Source organism: Ovis canadensis, chromosome 21, assembly GCF_042477335.2.
Source record: "Ovis canadensis isolate MfBH-ARS-UI-01 breed Bighorn chromosome 21, ARS-UI_OviCan_v2, whole genome shotgun sequence".
NCBI lineage: Eukaryota > Metazoa > Chordata > Mammalia > Artiodactyla > Bovidae > Ovis > Ovis canadensis.
Window position 1 is genome coordinate 44,128,515 of NC_091265.1, and position 21,828 is coordinate 44,150,342.

General features: G+C 56.6%; 1 protein-coding gene across 1 annotated transcript; it reads left to right on the forward strand.

Annotated features, from left to right (window-relative positions):
- Nucleotides 1-2,127: 2,127 nt before the first annotated feature.
- On the forward strand, nucleotides 2,128-20,655 carry ROBO3 (roundabout guidance receptor 3). Its single transcript, XM_069566665.1, has 28 exons — nucleotides 2,128-2,287; nucleotides 5,232-5,558; nucleotides 5,853-6,010; nucleotides 6,686-6,806; nucleotides 6,905-7,043; nucleotides 7,350-7,477; nucleotides 7,860-7,984; nucleotides 9,628-9,799; nucleotides 10,101-10,306; nucleotides 10,873-10,954; nucleotides 11,240-11,405; nucleotides 11,605-11,771; nucleotides 12,645-12,766; nucleotides 12,947-13,172; nucleotides 13,395-13,516; nucleotides 13,746-13,917; nucleotides 14,025-14,210; nucleotides 16,352-16,375; nucleotides 16,467-16,509; nucleotides 16,723-16,862; nucleotides 17,410-17,604; nucleotides 17,769-17,907; nucleotides 18,077-18,289; nucleotides 18,674-18,822; nucleotides 18,943-19,053; nucleotides 19,234-19,401; nucleotides 19,888-20,072; nucleotides 20,397-20,655. Exons 1-28 carry the CDS (start codon nucleotides 2,128-2,130, stop codon nucleotides 20,406-20,408), a joined length of 4,158 nt encoding a protein of 1,385 aa, XP_069422766.1. The 3' UTR covers nucleotides 20,409-20,655.
- Nucleotides 20,656-21,828: the final 1,173 nt, after the last annotated feature.

The following is a 21,828-nucleotide window of genomic DNA, read 5'->3' on the forward strand; positions in this document are numbered from 1 at the left end:
CTGTCCCAGCTCAGCCTCTGGTGTGATGGAACCCAGGTGACCCGGGTGGGTCCGCAGGAGGGGGAGCAGAGGGCTCCTGAATTATCAGAGCAGAGCAAGTGGTCTGATTTCTCCCGAACAACCAGCAGATAGGTCCAGAGTGTGAAGTCTTCTCATAGGCAAAGATTGGGCCTTCTGAGTTTGTCATTCCTGAAGGGGTTGATTTCTGAAGGAAAAATCTACCCCTTACCACTTCTCTTATCTGAATGCAACTTCGCTCTGGAGCAAGGACCGGATCCTGCCTCTTAGAATCCAGTGCTGTAGAATGAATGTGTCACCAGCGCCTCTCCCACCTACCCCACCTCAAGGTCGGCTCAGATTTAAGTCATCTGGGGGGCCCCAGATCCCTAGTCCAGCAAGGGCAGACAGGGTGCTGAAAGAACAGTTCCCAGGGCGCAGCCTCCCTCTGCTTCCCCCTCCTCTCCCCCATCCCCCACCTCGCACCTCGTGCTTCTGGCCTTGCTAGTCGCGTCCCGGGCAGAGCTGGGGTGGGGAGGGAGGGAAGGTGCGGTGATAAGAAGACACCCAAACATTCGTTCATTTGCCCTGAGGATTGAGGGCGGTGTTTTGGGACAAGCCCTCACGCCTTGACTAAGTCTCTGGTTCACTTGAGAGCTGCCTGCCTGAAATACTCAACTCTTGACTTACCTTAGTCTGGAGTCTACGTCTGTGTGGTACCCCACTCCTCCCCCAGAATCTTGACCTGTTTCCCTGCCTTCTCCCACTTTGGAAGCAGCCACCCCAAAGCTGATCTCATCATAGAGCCCTCTGACTGAACCGAAACTCCACCATCAGCAGGGCCTTATATCAGATATTAACTAATAGGATGCCTCTGATCTCTCTTCCTCTGATATCCCAAGACCACCTACAGCCTAGGAAACTCTGTGTGTGTGTGTGTGTGTGTGTGTGTGTGTGTGTGTGTAGGTAGGTAGGTGTGACTTGGAGGTCTTCAGGTATTAAGAACTCCAGGAAAGTCGGAAGCATGCTGGGAGCGGGCGGGTGTGTGGGGTGGGTGAGGATTGTTGTGACCTCCTTCCTACAAAGGAGGATCATTATTAAGTTTGAACAGATTCCTGTGAGTTGTCCATCAACCCCATCTCTTCTGTTGCACTTGCCTTTACAAACACAATATTGCTCTTCGTCTTAGCCGCAGACACCCTAGTTCCCCTTCAGTCTCCTCCAAAGAGTAAAACAATAAGTCAGAGCATAAAATTAGTCAGAGCAGAGCAAACAGATGTGAGCTGCTCCTGGGTTTCCCTGGGCTTTCGCCTCAGGTTTTATCCCTGTGGAGTATCCTGCAAGAACCACGAGATTAAGAGGTCTGGGGTAAGGATTCTGGGGTCAAGACGCAGCGTCTCATCTCCGGGTCTCTCCGCTACAAAGCAGCGACTGCTGGGCAGAGAGGTGGACGCACCGCGGAATTACTCTCCACCCAGCCCCAACTCCCGCCCCAAACCACCAAGCCGTCGGCACTCCCGCCGCAAAACCCAGGGACGTGGGAGGAAGTGGCAGTCAGGACTTGGAGAGCTAGCGGAGCGATCTGGGGCTTTGCCTCAGTTTCCTAAGGGCTGGGAACAGAGAGAAGGGTCTCCTCCTTTGAAGTCAGGCACAGGGGCAGGCTCCGACAGAGTCTCATCCCTCTTATCGGGTGCTTTGAGAAAGGAGAGAAACTCTCCTGCGGTGCCCAGAACCGACGCGGGACGCCTGGAGCCGGGCGCAGGCCGCGGGGCGGGGACTCCAACTCGCGCGCTAGGCGACTCTAGTCTCTGGCCCTGCTAGTGGCCGTCGGGGTGGGGGTGGGAGGGCGGAGAGAGGCGGATTAATCCCTTAATTACGCGGTGATCGGCGTGGCACCTGCTTTCTCCCGCTCGGCTCCCAGGGGACCCCGGCTCTGGGGGGTGGAGAGAGAAGGAAGGAGGAAGGGCGCGCGGAGGCACGCACGGTACCCAGGCGCGCCGGCAGGAGAGCGGCACCGTGGCTGGGGCAGCGCGTAGAGGCTGTGGAGGGGCTTACGGCTCCCGGCCCGCGGGTCTTAGACCCAGGGGCTGGGCCCCGAGCCCCCAGCCCCGGGCCCCATCTGGGCGCGCCATGCTGCGCTACCTGCTCAAAACGCTGCTACAGATGAACTTGTTCGCGGACTCCTTGGGTGGGGACATCTCCAACTCCAGCGACCTACTCTTCGGCTTCAACTCCTCGGTGGCGGCGCTCAACCAAAGCCTGCTGTCCCCCGGAGATCCTTCTCTCAACGGTAAGACCCTGCCCCGCGGGGACTTCAGATCCAGGGATGGGGGTAAGGTGGGAGGGAGGCGCGGACGGGGAGGTCCAAAGCGCTCCTGCCTTGAGGTCCGGGATCAAGCGGCGCCCTCCAGCGCTTCCCAGCGCCTCCCGGGTGGTGGGAACCGATGGGTAGTTTGGGACTTAACGCATCTTAGTGAGGACATTGTCGGGAGGTCGAGGGTTTGGGAGGAGATGGCTACTGAGTCCACCACTTCTCACCTCCCCAACCGACGCCCACGGCCACCCCAGGTGAGAAGAACCGGAGTATGAGAGGCCTGGACCCACTGCGCCGAGGGTAGAGGAGGGGGCTCCGTCACCCGAGGGCCTGGGCCAAGCCGGGCCACTCGGTGACCCACCCAGGGCGCAGGTTTCCCTTCGGGAATCTAAGTTTTCCAAGAACTCACTTAGGACGAAGGTGATGACGCCAAAATGTTTAATGTGTTTGCTACAGAAGACGACCGCGGCGGCGACCGTTTCAGGGAAACTTACAAGTTTGCCCCTCAGAGGTAGAACTCACCGCAGCCCCACCCCGGCAGAGCTGCGGCAGGCGGCCAGCGCCGGCGGGGAGGTCATTACCTCTAATTACTGTGATTAATAAATGACTGAGACAGCGCGCTATCCCGGAGCGCGGCGGGGCGGCGGCGAGAAGGGACCGCCGGAGGCTTGGGGAGAGCTCAATGGCGCCCCTGCCGGCCACATCGGAAACTCGCGCTTCCCTGAACACCTTTGCGGTTGATCCCTCTTTGGAGGTCACAGCCTCCATCCCTCTGCTTCTACCTATCCGAATCTATCAGCACCGTGCTGGGGACTGCAAGGTGGCCAGAAGACCCGGCCAAGGAGTGTGTTTGTGAGCGGGGTGCTCCAGGTGCTGGGGGAGGAGCCCCAGAGCTCCATTAGCATGGCTATTAGCTATTCATTAGCTGCTGCGAAGCATCTCCTGAGACCGGGAATGGCAGGGAAGAAATTCCAGGGAAAGGGCGCCCACAGCTGTGTCTACAGGAATTGAGGGGAAAGAGCTGATGAGAAGCGCATGGTAGGTGTGGAGGGAGCAGGGAGGAAGAAATTGGGGAATGATCTGGGATTCCCCAGTCTCTTGACCCTCCTAGGTTCCTAGGGGTATTAAGCACAGAATCCTCCCCACAGACACTTTGGAAACCTCTCTGCTCCCCCAGGGCTCTTACAGAGTGTTGTCGCCAACACATTGCCTCCTTTAAACTCGAAAATGTAAGGAGGTGCGTTGATGGCCACATTTTGCAACTGAAGAAACAAACTCAGGATGAATAATATCCCAGTGGTAACAAAAGCAGTGTAAAGTTTGACAATAACCAGTTCCCATTACACCTGAGGTTATGTGAAGGGCAGAAAGGGAATATTGGAGCCTGGAAAAGTCTGATTCAGGTGGAGACTGTAGAGATCAAGATAAGGTAAAGTGGCCCAGGAGAAAGAGCCCTTAACTAAAGGTAGATTAGCCATATTCATGGTGCCTTCTCCCAAGTTCTTTACATACACCATGGTCTTACGACAATGCATCACAACTCCCACATACAGGTAAAGAAACTTCGACCCAGAGAAGTCCATAATTTGCCCTAGTTCTTACAGCTAGGAAGTGTTGGCGGCTGAGATTCCAACCCTGGTCAGTTCCATAACATTTCTTGAGCGTTAACCGCTCACTAAAGGGTTGCCCGTCTGGTCTGCCTGAATGGGGACTGGAATGGGACAGAGGAGAAGAGACGAGAAACAGAGATTTCCATCTAGGATGGAGGAAATCGAGAAAAATTTCTTCCTTCCCTAAGTGGGAGGGAAACTGATCTTGTCCCAAACTGGTTATACACTCTCCCCAGGATAGCACCAGGCTGGGGCAAACCGTGCAGCTTTGTCTCAAGAACTTCTGAGAGCCGGGGCTGAAAATGAAACTCAGTACGACTCAGTGGCTGGAAGCCACTGAGGTCCCCGTGGGTGTTGGAACAGGGCCAGGGTGGGGATGGGCAGGAAGGCAGAGAACCGAAGTGTTAAGTGGTCCTTGGTTATTTAAGGACATCAGGTTAGACAAGGCGGCAGCGACGCCTACTGGCCACTACGGGGTACAAATCCATTTTTGACGAAGCTGGGGGTTGGGTGTCTGAGCTCAATCGGCTCCTGGATCCTGGGTCCCAAACTGAAGATGAAAAGTGAGCTTGGTCTGTAGACCAAGTGAGGGGCAGGAGCAGACATGCGGGTGAACGGATCTTGAGTGACCAAGAAAAGTTAGACGAATTCCTCTCTCAATGATTCTTAGCCTCTCTTGGCTACATCAACCTGTAGAATAATCTGTTGAAAACTATGCCTTCTTAGAAAAGAAGCGTTACTCACTCTTCCATCATCGGTTGTGTTCAATTCTTGTGATTTAAAAAGACCAGGAAACCTGGTTATCAGGGGTGTCAATGAGAAGGGCACTCTGCCCAGTTACAGAATCCAGGTTAAGGGCCGCTTCCAGTCCCAGGCCACAGCCCATCATTGCTTCTTCCCTTTCCTATGGTCTCCCCAGGCTGGGCCACGGTCTCTCCATTTCAGTGGAAAATCAAGTGTCAGCTTTTCACAGATCAGGGATGAGCCGCGAACCAGCGCGGCTTGGGGACTGGAAACCGGTCGGCTAGAGTCGCGGTCTACTTGCCAAGCCGTGGTCCAGTCGCTTTGCACTTGAACTTGGCAGGAGAGGAGGCAGGAGTCTTCAGGCTCCCTAGTCGCTTGCGTCTCTGCTGATCGTCTGTTCTCAGGCACCTCCTTTCCAGCCTAAGAATATGCGGGGCAGATGCCTAGGAGAAACTCGACCTTACCCAGAGAGAGGATGGGCGGGTCGGCTTCTTTTTCTCTCTGGAGCCTCGCGCTCTCCTCTGATCTCCGGGTCTGAATGCTCTGCGCCATCCACCCCACCTCAGGGTCAAGGATCGGGCCGGAGGACGCGATGCCGCGCATCGTGGAGCAGCCGCCAGACCTGCTGGTCTCCCGAGGCGAGCCGGCTACGCTGCCCTGCCGCGCGGAGGGCCGGCCCCGGCCCAACATCGAGTGGTACAAGAATGGGGCGCGCGTGGCCACGGCGCGCGAGGACCCGCGCGCCCACCGCCTGCTGCTGCCCAGCGGCGCCCTCTTCTTCCCGCGCATCGTGCACGGGCGCCGCTCGCGGCCAGACGAGGGTGTCTACACTTGCGTGGCGCGCAACTACCTGGGGGCAGCGGCTAGTAGAAACGCCTCTTTAGAAGTGGCAGGTAGGAGTCTGCTGGTCGCTGCCAGAGCCTCGGGGAGGTGGGAGGGCAGCGGGTAATCCCATCCGAAGCCAGTCCCAATCTCACCCCATCAGCAGCCTCCCTTAAACCTTCTCCTTGGCCAGAGGAGGAAGCAGGCCTGGTCTTATCGCAGCCGGAGAAGAGCTCTGGCCTGCGGTGGTGATCCAGCTCTTCCCCCAAACCCTTTCCTGGGTCCTCACCCAGTTATGTCACCCCACACCCTATTTATTCCTATGGTCATTCATTCTGGCTTTCTCTCTTTCTCCCTCGCTCCAGTCCTCCGCGATGATTTCCGGCAGTCTCCTGGGAACGCGGTGGTGGCAGTGGGGGAGCCTGCCGTAATGGAATGCGTGCCCCCCCGCGGCCACCCAGAGCCTTCGGTGTCCTGGAAGAAGGATGGTGTTAGACTCAAGGAGGAGGAGGGGAGGATCACGGTGAGGGGTGAGACCAGGGCTGAGGATCTCACTAGGAGCCAGGTCCTGACCAGGAACATCCTGAAGGTCAGGCCATTAGGCTAGAGATCTGGGACAAGCGTCAAAGGAGAAAGGTCTGAATCTAAAGGTCTTGGAAGGGTGGGGGTGGGGGGGATGTCCTGGAAGCAATAAGAGATTTTAAATTGGGGCATTAGCTGATCAGAGGCTGAGAGTCAGCTACTGAATGGGGGATAAATCAGCATGGGTAAGATGGAATTGGTGTAAGAAGGTGGGGGTATGATGATGCCCCATGGACTGGTGGGAGGTGGTCTGGGCTACAGGAGCAAAGATTACACCTGAGCCCTATCTTGGGCAAATCACTTAAGGATTCCTTAGAGGGCTTCCCTGGTGGCTCAGATGGTAAAGAATCTGCCTGCAGTGCAAGAGACCTGGGTTCAATCCCTAAGTCAGGAGGATCCCGTGGAGATCCTCCAGTATTCTTGCCTGGAGAATCCTATGGACAGAGGAGCCTGGCGGGCTCCATGGGGTTGCAAAGAGTTGGACACGACTGATCGACTACTACTGCTATAAGGGGCCAACTCCACTGGTCGTCTACATTGGCTTGCTGTGAGGATCAAATAAACAAGTGTGCAGTCGTGGCTATAAAGGACCCAAGTCTCCATGATTACTCTGCAGATCCGTGGAGGGAAGCTGATGATGTCACATACTTTCAAGAGCGACGCAGGGATGTATGTGTGCGTGGCCTCCAACATGGCTGGAGAACGGGAGAGTGGGGCAGCCAAACTTGTGGTCCTGGGTAGGCTTGTGCAGTTTGGGAGTTACGGGAATGGGCAGCCCAGGGAGTGAGTAGCTGTGCAGACCCACTGACTCTTCACTCCCCCCACCCCTCCACAGAGCGTCCCTCCTTCCTTCGTAGACCTGTCAATCAGGTGGTCCTCGCTGGTGCCCCCGTTGACTTTCCGTGTGAGGTGCAGGGGGATCCCCCTCCTCGTCTACGCTGGCGCAAGGAGGATGGGGAACTGCCCACAGGCAGGTGAGAAGGCCCCTCCTACTGCCTGTAAGGAGACCCAATCAGCTCAAGAACATACCCAGCCCTAGAAAACTGGAAAAAGAAAAAGAAGGTAGATGCTTCTCATTGGACCACGCAGTCTGTTCCCAGAGCCTGTGGCCCTGCCCCAACCAGTCCCCACCTCCATTCATGGGTCCATGAGTACCAGCTTCTGTCCCTGCAGAGGTCTACGTTGTCCTTACGTACCCTAATTCTGGTGTCCGTCCTGGGGGATGCGAGAAGGGGTCTGTAGTTGTGGCCAACCCAGCCTGGGGGTGGGGAGGGGAGCAGGTACGAGATCCAGAGCGACCACAGACTTCAGATCAGGCGTGTGAGTGCTGAAGATGAGGGGACGTACACCTGTGTGGCGGAGAACAGCGTGGGCCGCGCCGAAGCATCCGGCTCCCTCATTGTTCATGGTGAGGGCGCCCCTGGGCTGGCCTTGGTGGGCATGGGACGAGGGCAGGTGGAGGATGGGTGGAGGTGGAGAAGGCGGAGAAAGGACAGAGCAGGAGATATGAGTGGGTCCCCTGAGACTCCAGTATTCTTGCCTGAAGAATCCCCATGGACTGAAGAGCCTGGTGGCCTACAGTCCATGGGGTCACAAAGATTTGGGCATGACTGAGGGACTAAGCACACACACCCTGAGGCTTCTAGGAGGAGAGGAAGGAAGAGAAAGCTAAACAGGCTTGAGCAGGAGACAGATATCTGCTTCTCCCTAAGCCAAGCTCAGGCTTCTCTCTCCTGTTCCTCCCTTAGTGCCCCTGACTCCCTGCTCCTTTATCTCCCTCCCCTTCCCAGTCCCACCCCAGCTGGTGACCCAACCCCAGGACCAGATGGCGGCTCCTGGAGACAGCGTGGCTTTCCAGTGCGAAACCAAAGGCAACCCCCCGCCTGCCATCTTCTGGCAGAAGGAGGGAAGTCAAGTAGGTGGCCAGCTCCCAGGGCCTGTCCACAGCTCCTCCTCTGGGTCTTGGCCTCCCTCCTCTCACATTCTGCAAACTTCTCTCTGGGCTTCAGTCTTACCCTTCCTCCCAGAAACCCATGCAGGTTATTTGGGAGGATTAAATAAGGTAATGAATATAAAAGGCCTGGAAAAAGGAGAATATAGTTAGGTGGCAGGGAACTGTCCTATATGGGAATTCCTTGGAGAATCTTTCTGTTTTGGACAAGGCTACCCAGAGGATGTGGGCTTTCTAGGTGGCACTTGTGGTAAAGAACCCGCCAGCCAATGCAGGAGATATAAGAGACTAGGGTTTGATACCTGGGTTGGGAAGATTCCCCTGGAGAAGGGAGTAGCTACCTACTCCAGTATTCTTGCCTGGAGAATCCCCATGAACAGAGGAGCCTGGCAGGCCACAGTCCATGGGGTCGCAGAGTCGGACACGACTGAGTGACTTAGCACACACGCACGTGCTGGGGATGTAGCTGATCCAATTAGATCCTTCCTCCTCCCCACGCCTCGGCCTGGACTTTAGCATCCTGCTCTGGAAAGTGAGTTCCAGACCAAAGCTGCTCAGGGTAGAAAGTGACGGGCTCATCTACTTACAAAAGACTTCCACCAGGGGGAGCTCACGGTCACCCCTCTTTAACCTTCACAGGCAATTCAGAGTTCTGAGCAGCTTTGGTATGGAACTCAGCATAAAACAAAATTGAACGGGGTCTCCCACATTTCAGGCTGATTCTTTACCGGCGGAGCTACCAGGGAAGCCCATAAAACAAAATTTAAGTCTGATTAAACCCACCCCACTAAGAAACCAGGCCACCACCACCTCACTGCATATCCACAGCCCCGATTTTTCAACATCTTTTCTAGCACTGCGAACTGCTACATTTTAATTATTTTCTTAAATGAATAAAAATGCTGATAATAGGGACTTCCTTGGTGGTCCAGTGGCTAAGACTCCGCACTCCTCATGCCGGGGGTCTGGGTTTGATGTCTGGTCAAGTAACTAGATCTCATATGCCTCCACTGGGTTCGCGTGCCCCAAGTAAAGATCCCACATGCCACAACAAATACCCAGTGCAACTAAGACCCGGTGCAGCCAGATACATAAATATTTTTTAAATGCTGATGGTAGTAGAGGGTGGGAATAGATATCAGAGAGGGGTTCAGCATGGTGTCATTTTCCCTGAAACCCAAACCTGCTTCCCTACCTTCTGTGTATCTAATGTAAAATGTTAGAACCAGAAAGAAGCAGAACATACTTAATATTTCTCACTCAATCTACTGAAAGCGTTTCACGCAATTTCTTGGTTTAATCCTTATAACTACCCTCTAAGAGTCAAATTTGGGGAAAGTGGGTCTCAGGAAGGTTGCTCAGATTTCCCCAACTAGCTTGCTCAGATTTCCCCAACTAGTAATGCTGAGATGTGTACCCCCAAATCATCTAATAAAACTCTGTTACTGTTGTGAATAGGCTTAACTAGTTTGCCTCAGGTCACAAAACTGGCTAGGGACAGCGTCATGAACTAGCACCTTAGGAATTCTCTGGATCCTGGGGTTGCTGAGAATGCAGAGTTCTCCCTGGCAGCTGCCACCGGGCTCTGTTGCTTGCTCTGTCCCCAGGCTCTGCTATTCCCCAGTCAGTCGCTTCAGCCCACAGGGCGCTTCTCAGTCTCTCCCAGAGGCCAGCTCAACATCACTGAAGTGCAGAGCAGGGATGCAGGATACTACGTGTGCCAGGCAGTCAGTGTGGCCGGCAGCGTCCTGGCCAAGGCTCTGCTGGAGGTAAAAGGAGGTACGTGCCTATGGAGATAGGGCTGGAAGGAGGTAATAGCTGAAAAAGGTCTGTTTTTCTTGGATTCTATGTAATATGTCTGCATGGGGAGAGGCATGTTCCTGGCACATGTCCGTGAGGTTTGGGAACCAGGTACAGAAGCCGCTAATGGATGGCTGATCCCAGGCAGAGAGAACACACGGCTACAGAAGCCCCGCCGATATCCAGGGGAGGGGAAGTGAAGGGGTAGAGACGAGGACAAGGAGCTGGTTGCCTGAACCCAGGACCCTCGCCTGAGATGCCCAAGTTCTTCCTCTCTTAGCTTCCCTGGAAGGACTGCCTCCCATCATCCTCCAGGGACCAGCCAACCAGACGCTGGCACTGGGCTCCTCCGTGTGGCTGCCATGCAGAGTGAGCGGGAATCCCCAGCCTAGTGTCCAGTGGAAGAAGGATGGGCAGTGGCTGCAAGGGGATGACGTCCAACTCAGTGTAATGGCCAACGGTACCCTGTACATCGCCAGCGTGCAGGTTAGGCTCACTCCTGGACCCCAAGTAACTGAGAACGGCCGCGTGGTCCGTGTGCCCCGCTCTAGTGCCTGCTGCGACTTGAACTCCATCTCTGTCCCTCTGCTGTCAGACCACCTAGAGCAGGGAGTCCCCGATCCCCAGGCCATGGACCAGTACTGGTCCGGGCCTCTTAGGAACCGGGCCCCACAGCAGGAGGTGAGCAGCAGGTGAGCGAGCAAAGCTTCACCTGTATTTACAGCCAATCCTTATTGCTCACATAACCGCCTGCGCTCTGCCTCCTATCAGATCAGCGGTGGCTGGCATTAGATTCTCACAGGAGGGTGAGCCCTACTGTGACCTGCACATGGGAGGGATCTAGGTGGCGTGCTCCTTATGAGACTCATCCCCAAACTACCTCCCTATTCATGGAAAAATTGTCTTCCATTTTGGCACTGGTCCCTGGTGCCAAAAGGGCTGGGGACCGCTGCTGCAGAGTGGACAGCATCCTCTCCATCCTCCTATATGCCCACCTCCACCCTTCACCTTGCTCCCTCCCAGTGTGCCAGTTTCTCCACCCTCTCCTGCAGGAGGGACACATGGGATTCTACAGCTGTGTGGCCAAGAGCTCCACAGGGGAGGCCGCCTGGAGTGGCTGGCTTAGGAGGCGGGGTGAGTTTTTCCTTTGTTCTCTCATTTTTTGCCAGCACTCTTCTCCAAATTGGCCTCAAAGGTGGTCAATACCTCCCCCTCAAACCCCAGAACTGGTTTTATCTTCCAAAGGCCATAGTTGTGGCTGTTGGGCGGAGGACAGAAGTGGTACCTGTGGGAACAGATGTGAGCAGGGTCAGTTCACTCTGTCCCCGGCTCCAGGATCACCATTCTCACGGCTCCTCTGGGAAAGAGGAGATTACACCGGGCCCATCGTTCTACTCAAAGATTATCTCCTCACTGCAGAAGACCAGGGAGCAACACCAGACCCCCCTGCAGAACCCGTTACCCCTCCCGGACCTCCCTCGCAGCCTGTGGTCACTGAGATCACCAAGAACAGCATTACTCTGACCTGGAAGCCCAACCCACAAGCTGGGGCCACAGTCACCTCATATGTGATAGAGGCCTTCAGGTACAGAGGAAGTTTCCAATGCAAACCTGGAAAGCTACCGGGAGGCACCCCTGTGTCTGCAAAGTCTTGGCTGTGGCGGGAAGAGGTTTACCAGTTCTGTCTCCCCAGCTGAGGAGCAGTTAGAGGGGGGGTGACAGAGAATGGATGAGAGGGAACAGACAGCTTGGGCTGGCACAGCCCTGTGACCTCATTCTTGTAGCCAAGCTGCTGGTAACACGTGGCGGACAGTGGCGGATGGCGTGCAGCTGGAGACACACACAGTCAGCGGTCTGCAGCCCAGTACGATCTACCTGTTCCTGGTGCGAGCCGTGGGAGCCTGGGGCCTCAGTGAGCCCAGCCCTGTCTCTGAGCCCGTTCGCACCCAGGGTGAGTAAGGCCTGGATCTCTGGATCACAGGTATGGCATGCAACCCCGCAGAGCACCCCCTGCCTGCAAGTTATGGCACCTATCTGCTTCCAGTTTCTGTACTGGTGGCCGGGCCTGGAAGAGGGAGTCATGCTTCCCTTTCACTGAGGGAACAAGAGAAGAGGCAAGAGAGAAACAGAGAGAGAGAGAGAGAGACTGATTCAGTCATCTTGGTAGCTCCTCCCTTCCGAGCCTTTACTTATAGATAACAAGACTAGAAGGAAACTTGGAGGGACGTCTTCATGTGAGAGATGAGGAACAAGGCCTTGAAAGGTGCAAGGGAATCCCCAGGCAGTCCAGTGGTTAGGACTTCGTGCTTCCTTCTACTGCACGGGGCACAGGTTCAACCCCTGTTCAGGGGACCAGGATTCTGCATGCTATGCATTCAGGCAAAGAAAAAAAATATATATATATATAAATCTGCAAAGAGCCAACTCATTAGAAAAGACCCTGATGCTGGGAAAAATTGAAGGCAAAAGAAGAAGAGGGTGGCAGAGGATAAGATGGTTAGATAGCATCACCAACACAATGGACACGAATCTGAGCACTAACTCTGGGAGATAGAGAAGGACAAGGAAGCCTGGCCTGCTGCAGTCCGTGGGGTCACAGAGTTGGACACAAGTTAGCAACTGAACAACAACAAATATATGCAGAAAGCAGGCTACCCTGGCCCACCTCTGGAAGCTCTTCCCTTGACCAGCCATCTCCTGACTCTGGGATGGGCTCCAAAGTACTAAGTAGTGGTCTGCGGGGCAGGGCAGGGGACATACACATGCCCTCAGTCCTGGCTCCCCGTCCCAGAGGCCCTTGCTGAGTGGACTGTTTGGCCAGCAGACAGCAGCCCATCCAGGCCAGTGGAGGACCCATGGAGAGGCCAGCAGGGACTGGCCGAAGTGGCTGTGCGTCTGGAGGAGCCTGTAGTCCTTGGGCCTCGGACTCTGCAGGTGTCCTGGACCGTGAGTGTGGCCCAGGGATGAGCGTAAGGGCAGGCATGATGATGGGGGACACAGGGGAATGCGTACGGGAGTGTGCAAGGTGCGTGGCTGGGGAAGACTGCTGGGTGAAGAAGGGGCTGCGACAGGAGGACTTGTTGGCTCCAGCCCCTCCTCTGGCATCCTCTGTCCTGCCTCCCACAGGTAGATGGCCCAGTCCAGCTGGTGCAAGGTTTCCGGGTGTCTTGGAGGGTTGCAGGACCTGATGGGGGAAGCTGGTCGGTGCTGGACCTACCGTACCCAAGCCAGCAAAGCACAGTGCTAAGAGGACTCCCCCCAGGGACCCAAGTCCAGGTCAAGGTGCAAGCTCAAGGCCAGGAGGAGCTGGGGGCTGAAAGCCCCTTGGTGACCAGGAACATTCCTGAGGAGGGTAAGGGAGTGGGGCACAGCGCTGATGGGTGGACAGGAGGGAAAAGAGAGAGGGGAGGAGGAAGGTTTGCCTGGGGAGGGCAAAGGGCGGGGGGTGGGGGGAGGAGACACGCCTCTCAGTTCCCTAAGAGGTTAGCACTGGGAGGATGAGCAAGGTTGGGGCTGGAGGGGCAGCTTGCAATGACTGTCTCTGTCCTTCTCACCATGCTCCACCCTGGCCCAGCCCCCAGTGGTCCCCCCCAGGGAGTGGCCGTGGCCTTGGGGGGTGAAGGCAACAGCAGTATCACTGTGTCCTGGGAACCTCCGCTCCCCTCGCAGCAAAATGGGGTCATCGAGGAATACCAGGTGCAGGGGTTGAGAAGGGCCTGGGTGGGCAGGCTGGGCAGTGGAGGGAGAAGGTTAGGATCAGGGAGGAGGGAACCTAGGACTGGCTTTGGGACTAGAGACGAGGTCCGGGTAGAGGAGAGAGGTTTCAGAGTGCTCTCTCCGAGCGAATTACGCCTGGCCGAGGCGTCATTCCCACCATTCAGAGATCCACTTCTGACCCTCTAAGCCCGGGTCTCGGCCTCCCCAGATCTGGTGCCTGGGCAACGAGAGCCGCTTTCATCTCAACCGGTCCGCGGCGGGCTGGGCGCGCTCGGCGGTGCTGCGGGGCCTGCTGCCCGGTCTCCTCTACCGGACCCAGGTCGCGGCGGCCACCAGCGCGGGCGTGGGCGTGGCCAGCGCCCCGGTGTCTGTGCAGCTGCGTGAGTCCGGAGCCGGTGCGGGGGAGGAGCTGGGGTTTCGGGAGTGGGGCGGGGGGTGTCCTGGGGTAGAGTTGCCTCTACTCCCCTCACCTCTCTGACCCCCGCAGCGTCCCCGCCGGAGCTGGAGCCTGGGCTCGAGGCGAGCCCGGGGCTGGCGGAGCGGCTGGCGAGGGTGCTGCGGGAGCCTGCCTTCCTCGCGGGCAGCGGCGCCGCCTGCGGGGCGCTGCTCCTCGGGCTCTGCGGCGCCCTCTACCGGCGCCGGAGGCAGCGCAAGGAGCTCAGTCACTACACCGGTGAGAGCCCAGCCCCGGGGGCCGGCGGCTGGGAGACTCGACGGGGGTGGGGTGGGGTGGGCGGAGCCTTGAGATCTCACTCCCCCAGGAAGGGAGGCGCGGAGAATCGAGAGAGAGTTCAGCCGCTCAGCTGTGTCCGACTTTTTGCGACCCCAGGGACTGCAGCACGCCAGGCTTCCCTGGCCATCACCAGCTCCCCTGAGCTTGCTCAAGCTCACGTCCATCGAGTCGGTGATGCCATCCAACCATCTCGTCCTCTAACCTCCCCTTCTCTTCCTGCCTTCAATCTTTCCCCGCATCAGGGTCTTTTCTAATGAGTCAGTTCTCCGCATCATGTGGCCAATGTATTGGAGTTTCAGCTTCAGCATCAGTCCTTCCAATGAACATTCAGGACTGATTTCCTTTAGGATTGACTGGTTTGATCTCCTTGCATTTCAAGAGGCTCTCAAGAGTCTTCTCCAACACCACAGTTCAAAAGCATCAATTCTTCGGTGCTCAGCTTTCTTTGTAGTCCAACTCTCACATCCATACGCGACTACCGAAAAACCATAGTTTTGACTAGATGGACCTTTGTTGGTAAAGTCAAGTCTCTGCTTTTTAATATGCTGTCTAGGTTGGTAATCAGAGAAGGCAATGGCACCCCACTCCAGTACCCTTGCCTGGCAAATCCCATGGACGGAGGAGCCTGGTGGGCTGCCGTCCATGGGGTCGCGAAGAGTCGGACACGACTGAGCGACTTCACTTTCACGTTTCACTTTCATGCATTGGAGAAGGAAATGGCAACCCACTCCAGTGTTCTTGCCTGGAGAATCCCAGGGTTGGAGGAGCCTGGTGGGCTGCCGTCTATGGGGTCGCACAGAGTCGTCTGACTGAAGCGACTTAGCAGCAGCAGCAGGTTGATAATAGCTTTTCTTCCAAGGAGCAAGCGTCTTTTTATTTCATGGCTACAGTCACCATCTGCAGTGATTTTGGAGCCCAAGAAAATAAGGTCTCTCACTGTTTCCACTGTTTCCCCATCTATTTGCCATGAAGTGATGGGACCAGATGCCATGATGTTAGTTTTCTGAATGTTGAGCTTTAAGCCAACTTTTTCACTCTCCTCTTTCACTTTCATCAAGAGGCTCTTTAGCTCCTCTTCACTTTCTACCATAACGGTGGTGTCACCTGCATATCTCAGGTTATAGATTGTTCTCCCAGCAATCTTGATTCCAGCTTGTGCTTCAGGAAGGACTCAGCTGCTGGCGGGGGCGGGGTGGGGGGTGGAGGTCACGGGAAGAGTTGCACTGGAGCTCAGCCCCTTGGACAGAGGCAGGGTGCCCATGGTGGAATCCCCAGCTGATGGAAGCAGGAGGGCGGGGGTTGGGGGATTGAGGGGGAGTTGGGGGGGGAGGGCAAATTCCAGAGGGGATGGAGTCTGCAGAGAGGGGTGAGATTTTGTCCTTTAGACTCCTGGTGTATGGGGAGGAACAAGCTTTGCAGTCAGCCCCAGTAGAGAAGTGGGCTTCCCAGGTGACGCTAGTGGTAAAGAACCTGCCTGCCAATACAGGAAATGTAAGAGACCCGAGTTCGACCCCAGGGTCGGCAAGATGCCTTGGAAGAGGACATGGCCACCCACTCCAGTATCTTTGCCTGGAGAATTCCATGGACAGAGGAGCCTGGCAGGCTACAGTCCATGAGGTCATAAAGAGTCAGACACGACTGAGTGACTAATACTTTCAGTAGAGAAGGGGCAAGTCTGGTGGAGGGAGGGAAGCTCACTTCCTGGAGCCTGGGGGCTGGCAGAGGGAGTGTGGCCACAAGCCCAGGTGATAAATTATCAAGCGGGGTCTGGATGGAAGGGAGGGGGGCCCGCTGAAAGGAGGAGACTTGAGTTCTCCTCCCTGGGATGGTGCCTGTCTGGAAAGGTCTGAGGTCTCTTAGATAGAAGGTTCTGTCTTGGCTACACGCAGGAATCACTTGGGGAGCTTTAGAAAAATACTGATGCCTGAGTCGAAGCCTTAGGAATTCCTATGAACTTGGTCCAAGGTACCGCCCGAGTGGCGTAATTAGGACCAGAGCCAGGGAGTGGACAGGAATATGGGTATTTCTGACTTTCCTTCCCTTTTCCCCTCTTCTTTCTCCCATGGGTTCCTTTTCGGAAGCCTCCTTTGCCTACACGCCTGCAGGTAAGACATCTGTCTCTGCCTCCGGGGTGGGGAGTAGGGTTCAGATCCCAGGTAGGGGCGCTTCTCACAGTCTCCCCCTCACCTTCCCCAGTGTCGTTCCCACATTCAGAGGGCCTGTCGGCGGCCAGTTCCAGGTAATTCTCTTAGCTCAGCTCCCAAGAATGATCCCCTCCCCCAAGAGACCAGTCCCTCTGTCCCCACACCTGCCTGCCTCCTGGTGCTGCGCTTCTCCCTCCTCCCACCCCTATACTCCCCATTTCAGTCCTCAGCTCCCGTTACCCCTGCCTGCCTTACTTTGCTGGCCTCTGCAGGCTCTCTGTCCCCAGTGTTCACCTGCTGTCCCTCAGGCCACCAATGGGCCTTGGCCCTGCTCCCTACCCGTGGCTGCCAGACTCGTGGCCTCACTCATCTCGGAGCCCCTCAGCCCAGGACCCCAGGGGAAGCTGCTGCCCGAGCAATCCTGACCCGGATGACAGATACTACAATGGTAAGGAGGTCTGCTTCCCGCCCTGGGAGGGGAGGGCAGCAGCAGGAGGCCCCACACCCTTTCTCCTCTCCACTGCTGGGGTAAACTGAAGGGGGCCAGGGAGTCCCTTCTTGCTGAGGCTGCTCCATCCTTGGGAGGCTCTTGGGAGTTAGGGGAGACTCTCTAGTGCCTAACCTTTACCCCGGCTTGGGGTTGGGGAAGAAGATCACCAGCTTCCCTGGTGGCTCAGATGGTAAAGAATCTGCTTGCAATGCAGGAGACCTGGGTTCGATCCCTGGGTCAGGAAGATCCCCTGGAGAAGGGAATAGATACCCACTCCAGTGTTCTTGCGTGGAGAATTCCATGGACAGAGGAGCCTATGGGCTATAGTCCATGGGGTCCCAAAGATTTGGACACAACTGAGCAACTAATACACACACAAACTTTACCCCGGCTTGGCGTGGGGGAAGAAGCGGGATCTCCTCTCACCCTCCATTCTTCTGTCATCCTCTGTTTTCCTGTTTCTGCCCCATCTGCTCCCCTGGGCCTCTCGCTCTCTCCCCCTCAGAAGCAGGGATCTCCCTCTACCTGGCTCAGACGGCCCGGGGCACAGCCGCCTCTGCTGAGGGTCCTGTCTACAGCACCATTGACCCGGCTGGAGAGGAGCTGCAGACCTTCCACGGGGGGTTCCCCCCACATCCCTCAGGAGATCCAGGCACCTGGAGCCCGTACACTCCCCCAGAATGGAGTCAGGGGGACAGTGGTATGACTTCAGTTTCCAACACCCCACTTTGAGCCCTGAGCAGCACCTCCCCAAGAGCATCCTCCAGGCTTCCCCTCTGGGACCTAGTGCAGCACTTCCTTCTGATGTGTCTCACCTCTGCCTCTTTCCTGCCTGAGTCTTGTGTGCCCCCATCCTGTTCTCAGGAGCCAGGGGAGGCAAAGTGAAGCTTCTGGGAAAGCCTGTACAGATGCCCTCTCTCAATTGGCCAGAAGCCCTGCCTCCCCCGCCCCCTTCCTGTGAACTGAGCTGCATAGAGGGGCCTGAGGAGGAGCTGGAGGGCAGGTAAGGATGCTCACTGCCTGCAGATGCCTGTACACAAAGGACCAGCCCAGGGCCTCCTGCCAGGGCAGGGAGGGAGAAAATGCTGGGAGAAGGGAAGGGGCAACGGAAGGTCAAAGGGAGGGTATGAAGCTATTCAGTCATCCTTACCCTCCTGCCTCTTTGCCCCCAGTTCAGACCCAGGAGAGTGGTGCCCACCGATGCCTGAGAGGAGCCATGCGGCAGAGCCCAGCTCCGGTGGGGGGTGCTTGGTCCCTCCATCCCGAGGACAAACCCCCTCTCCCACACCTTCCTATGGGCAGCAGTCCACAGCCACTCTCACCCCTTCACCTCCTGACCCTCCCCAGCCCCCTACTGACATTCCCCATCTCCACCAGATGCCCAGGTAGGGAGGTATATAGTACCTTGCACGTTATACCCCTCTGTACATCTCTATTCAGTGTGTGGATGGATGGATGAATCTGGGGTCTGGAGGTCTCATGATGACTGTATCGGGGTGAAAGTGTGACTTGAGAAAAGTGGAGACAAACGAAGTCTCTCACTCTCTCCAGACTTTCTCCATCAGAGAGACCCTGCAAGCTTACCCTGCAAGCTTCCTGGGGCATTTTAGAGATGGCTTTCCTCATACTGCACTAGGGTGGGAGCTTTGTGGGGGACATGCTGTATCTTTTTCATCTGAGTATTAGGCTGACTGATTAGCCCAGTGCCTGCTACAGAGCAGGCACTTCGTGTTTGCTGAGCAAACAAATGCAGTCTCGTCTCATTGCAGGAGGGTGCCCCTTGGGCCAAGCTCCCCTCTTAGTGTCTCCCAGCCCACCCTGAGTAGCCATGAAGGGAGGCCCACCGGCCTGGCTGCTGGCCCTTCTGGCCCCCATCACAGCCCCAGCCCCGTTCCTGCTACAGTCAGCAGTGCCCCTGGTGAGTCTGTAGACCCCTCAGCTTGCCCCACATCTTCCCAAAACCTTGTTTCCCCTTCACCCTCGAGCCCCTTTCCTGACCCCCTCTCTTATCCACCTGTCCCGTCTCCCAATGCTGCAGGGAGAGCCCGGCAGGTGCCCGGAGAGCTGACTCCTCCATTGCACGGGCCCCGCGCCCGAATCCGGAAGAAACCCAAGGCTTTTCCCTACAGGCGGGAGCACAGTCCTGGAGGTGAGGGGGCCGTGAGCCTAGGAGGTGGGGACAGGAGTGGGGACAGGCTGGAGGAGGGAGCCAGTGAACCCAAACCTCAGGCTGTTCCTTCACAGCCTCCCAGTGCCAGGGAGTGGGAGTGGGAGAAAGACTGGGGTCAGGAGAAGCAGGAGACCTGGCTGACAGCAGGTCTCTCCCCAGACCTGCCCCCGCCACCCCTGCCACCACCGGAGGAAGAGGCAAGCTGGGCCTTGGGGCTGAGAGCAGCAGGCAGCATGTCCTCCTTGGAACGGGAGCGGGAGCACAGTGGGGAGAGGAGACTGGTGCAGGCCGTGCCCCTGGGGGCCCAGCGGCGCCCCCACCCAGAAGGTAAGGAGGGCCATGGCTACAGAGAGGGTGGGCTTTGGGAGGGCAGCCTAGTGTATGCAGGGTGCCAAGGGTGCGCTCATTTTCAAGCCAGCTCACCCTTGACCTCCAACTGGGTTCATGCATCAACGCCAAAGACACTTGTTTCTCTAGCTTTCTCTGGGCAGAATTTCCTCCAGTTCCCAAATCATATCCTTCCCCAGGACTGGAGCCCAGGTGCAGTGTGGGGGCTGGGCGCTCTGTCCCTCCTTTCCCAAGGCCCTCTCTTCATGGCAGCGGGAGTGGGGGCGCTCCCTGCAGGCTTCTGAGCACGTGTTATGTCAGGGCTATGGGCTGGGCCAGTTGCTGCTGCTTCTCAGTCCCCAGGATGGTATGCCCTCCACTCTTCTTCCAGAGCTGAGGTGGCGGTCAGGGCGGCACGAGGCAGGGGGAAGCAGCCCTGTTCGGCCCCCTGCCTGAGTCCAGCTGCCCTTCTGTCTCCTGCTGCAGAAGAAGCCTGGCTCCCCTATAGCCGACCGAGCTTCCTGTCCCGGGGCCAGGGCACGAGCACCTGTTCCACAGCCGGCAGCAACTCCTCCAGAGGCTCCGGCAGCTCTCGGGGATCCCGGGGTCCTGGACGGAGCCGGAGCCGGAGCCGGAGTCAGAGCCAAAGGCCCGGACAGAAGCGTGGAGAGGTGGGGGCCAGGGCGGGCCAAAAAATAAGAGTGGAGGGCTAGGGAGGCTGGGCCAGGGAACGATTACAAATAGGAAGGTATCGAGGTCTTGGGGTGGGGTGGGGTTGGGGAGTGTGAAAAGGAAGGGACCCTGTGAGTAAGGAGGGAGGGAGGAGCCTGGAGCGAGGTGACAGAGGATGGACACGGATGACCTAACAGAGGGGCCCTGGCTCCATGGGGGAGCAGGATCGGGAGAGGAGATGACCAGCGAAGAGGCACATCCCCAAAGGGGCCTGTTGGCCCTGGGCCAGGGCCTTGCAAGCCAGCCTGTCTCTCTCTCTCTAGGAACCAAGATGACCTTTGACAATAAGCCAGAAGTTCCATGGGGAAGGGCTTGTCCCTGGGCCAGGAGTCTGAACATGAGCCCCTCCCCCTGGTGAATGAGGGCTGAGCAGAGAGGAGCGAGGAGGGGGTCTCCTCACGATGATGCCTGGGGCTCTCTGAGGAATTGGCTTAGAAGCCAGAGAGCCAGATCTTTCCTTGCCATCTGAGACCCTTTCAAAAAAAAAAAAAAAACACAATAAAAAGAACAGATCAGAGCCCTGAGCCCTGTTTGTCTGGTTGGTTTTGTGCGGGATGTAGGGAGGAAGCAGCAGGCTGCGAGCAGGTGTGTACCCTTTGAAGTCCTTCCGCCGAAAGCAGTAGGTGAGGGCAGGGCTAAGATGCCGCCTGTCCTACCTCCAGAAGGAGCTGAACCACTGTCTCCCCAGTTACCACCAGAGGGACTTTCCACATAACCAACCTCGAGAAACTTGTCCCACCATCCCAGAATCCCTCCCTAGGTGCTCTCCTCCACAGTCCGGAAATACGCCTTTTACAGCAACAGCAATCTTTCAAAATTCAAGAAGGGAGGAGTTCAAGGGGGGAGTCCTGGCCAAGAAGGAAAAACAGGCTTTTTCAGACACCCATCCCCACCCTTTCACAAAGAGGTGCAGATGGCCACCTCTTAGCCAGATTAGTGTGCTAAGTTACTTCAGTTGTGTCTGACTCGTTGCAACCCTGTGGACTCTAGGCCACCAGGCTCCTCTGTCGGTGGGCTTCTCCAGGCAAGGATACCGGAGTGGGTTGCCATGCCCTCCTCTAGGGGATCTTCCCAACCCAGGGATCAAATCCACGTCTCTTAGGTCTCCTGTGTTGGCAGGGGGGGTTCTTTACCACTAGTGCCACCAGTGAAGCCCGACTAGCCAGATTAGGCTCATATGTAATTGGTTAGGCTGGCAGAGAAAAATTTTTTTAAAAAAACACTCCGCTCTCCCAATGCAGGGGGCCGGGGTTCGACCTCAGCTCGGGGAAGTAGATCCTGCATGTCACAATTAAGACCTGGCGCAACCAAATAAATTTTTAAAAAAATCAACAGAAAATTTTGGGCTCGAATGCCATAGTCGCCATCACTCCTGATCCCACAGCCCACACCGTTCACTGCATAGACCTGGGTATTGGTTAGTGTCTGCCTGGGGCTCTCAGGGAATGACCGCTGAGCCCCAAACCCAAGCTTTGACCTCTCCTGCCAGTTTGACCAAAGTGTATACAAATCTCTTTTTCTCATTTGCTCTGGCATATGAAGTTGGCATGTTTTCAAAAGGGGTTTGACCAGGAAACTAGAAGAAACTCCTAAAAAGGAAAAGCAGACAGTGGAACGGATGTGTATCCGGTGGGGCACTGAGTCCTCAGCCTGAGATCAGGACCCCGGTCGTGCTGAGCAGTATGCTCGCAGCGT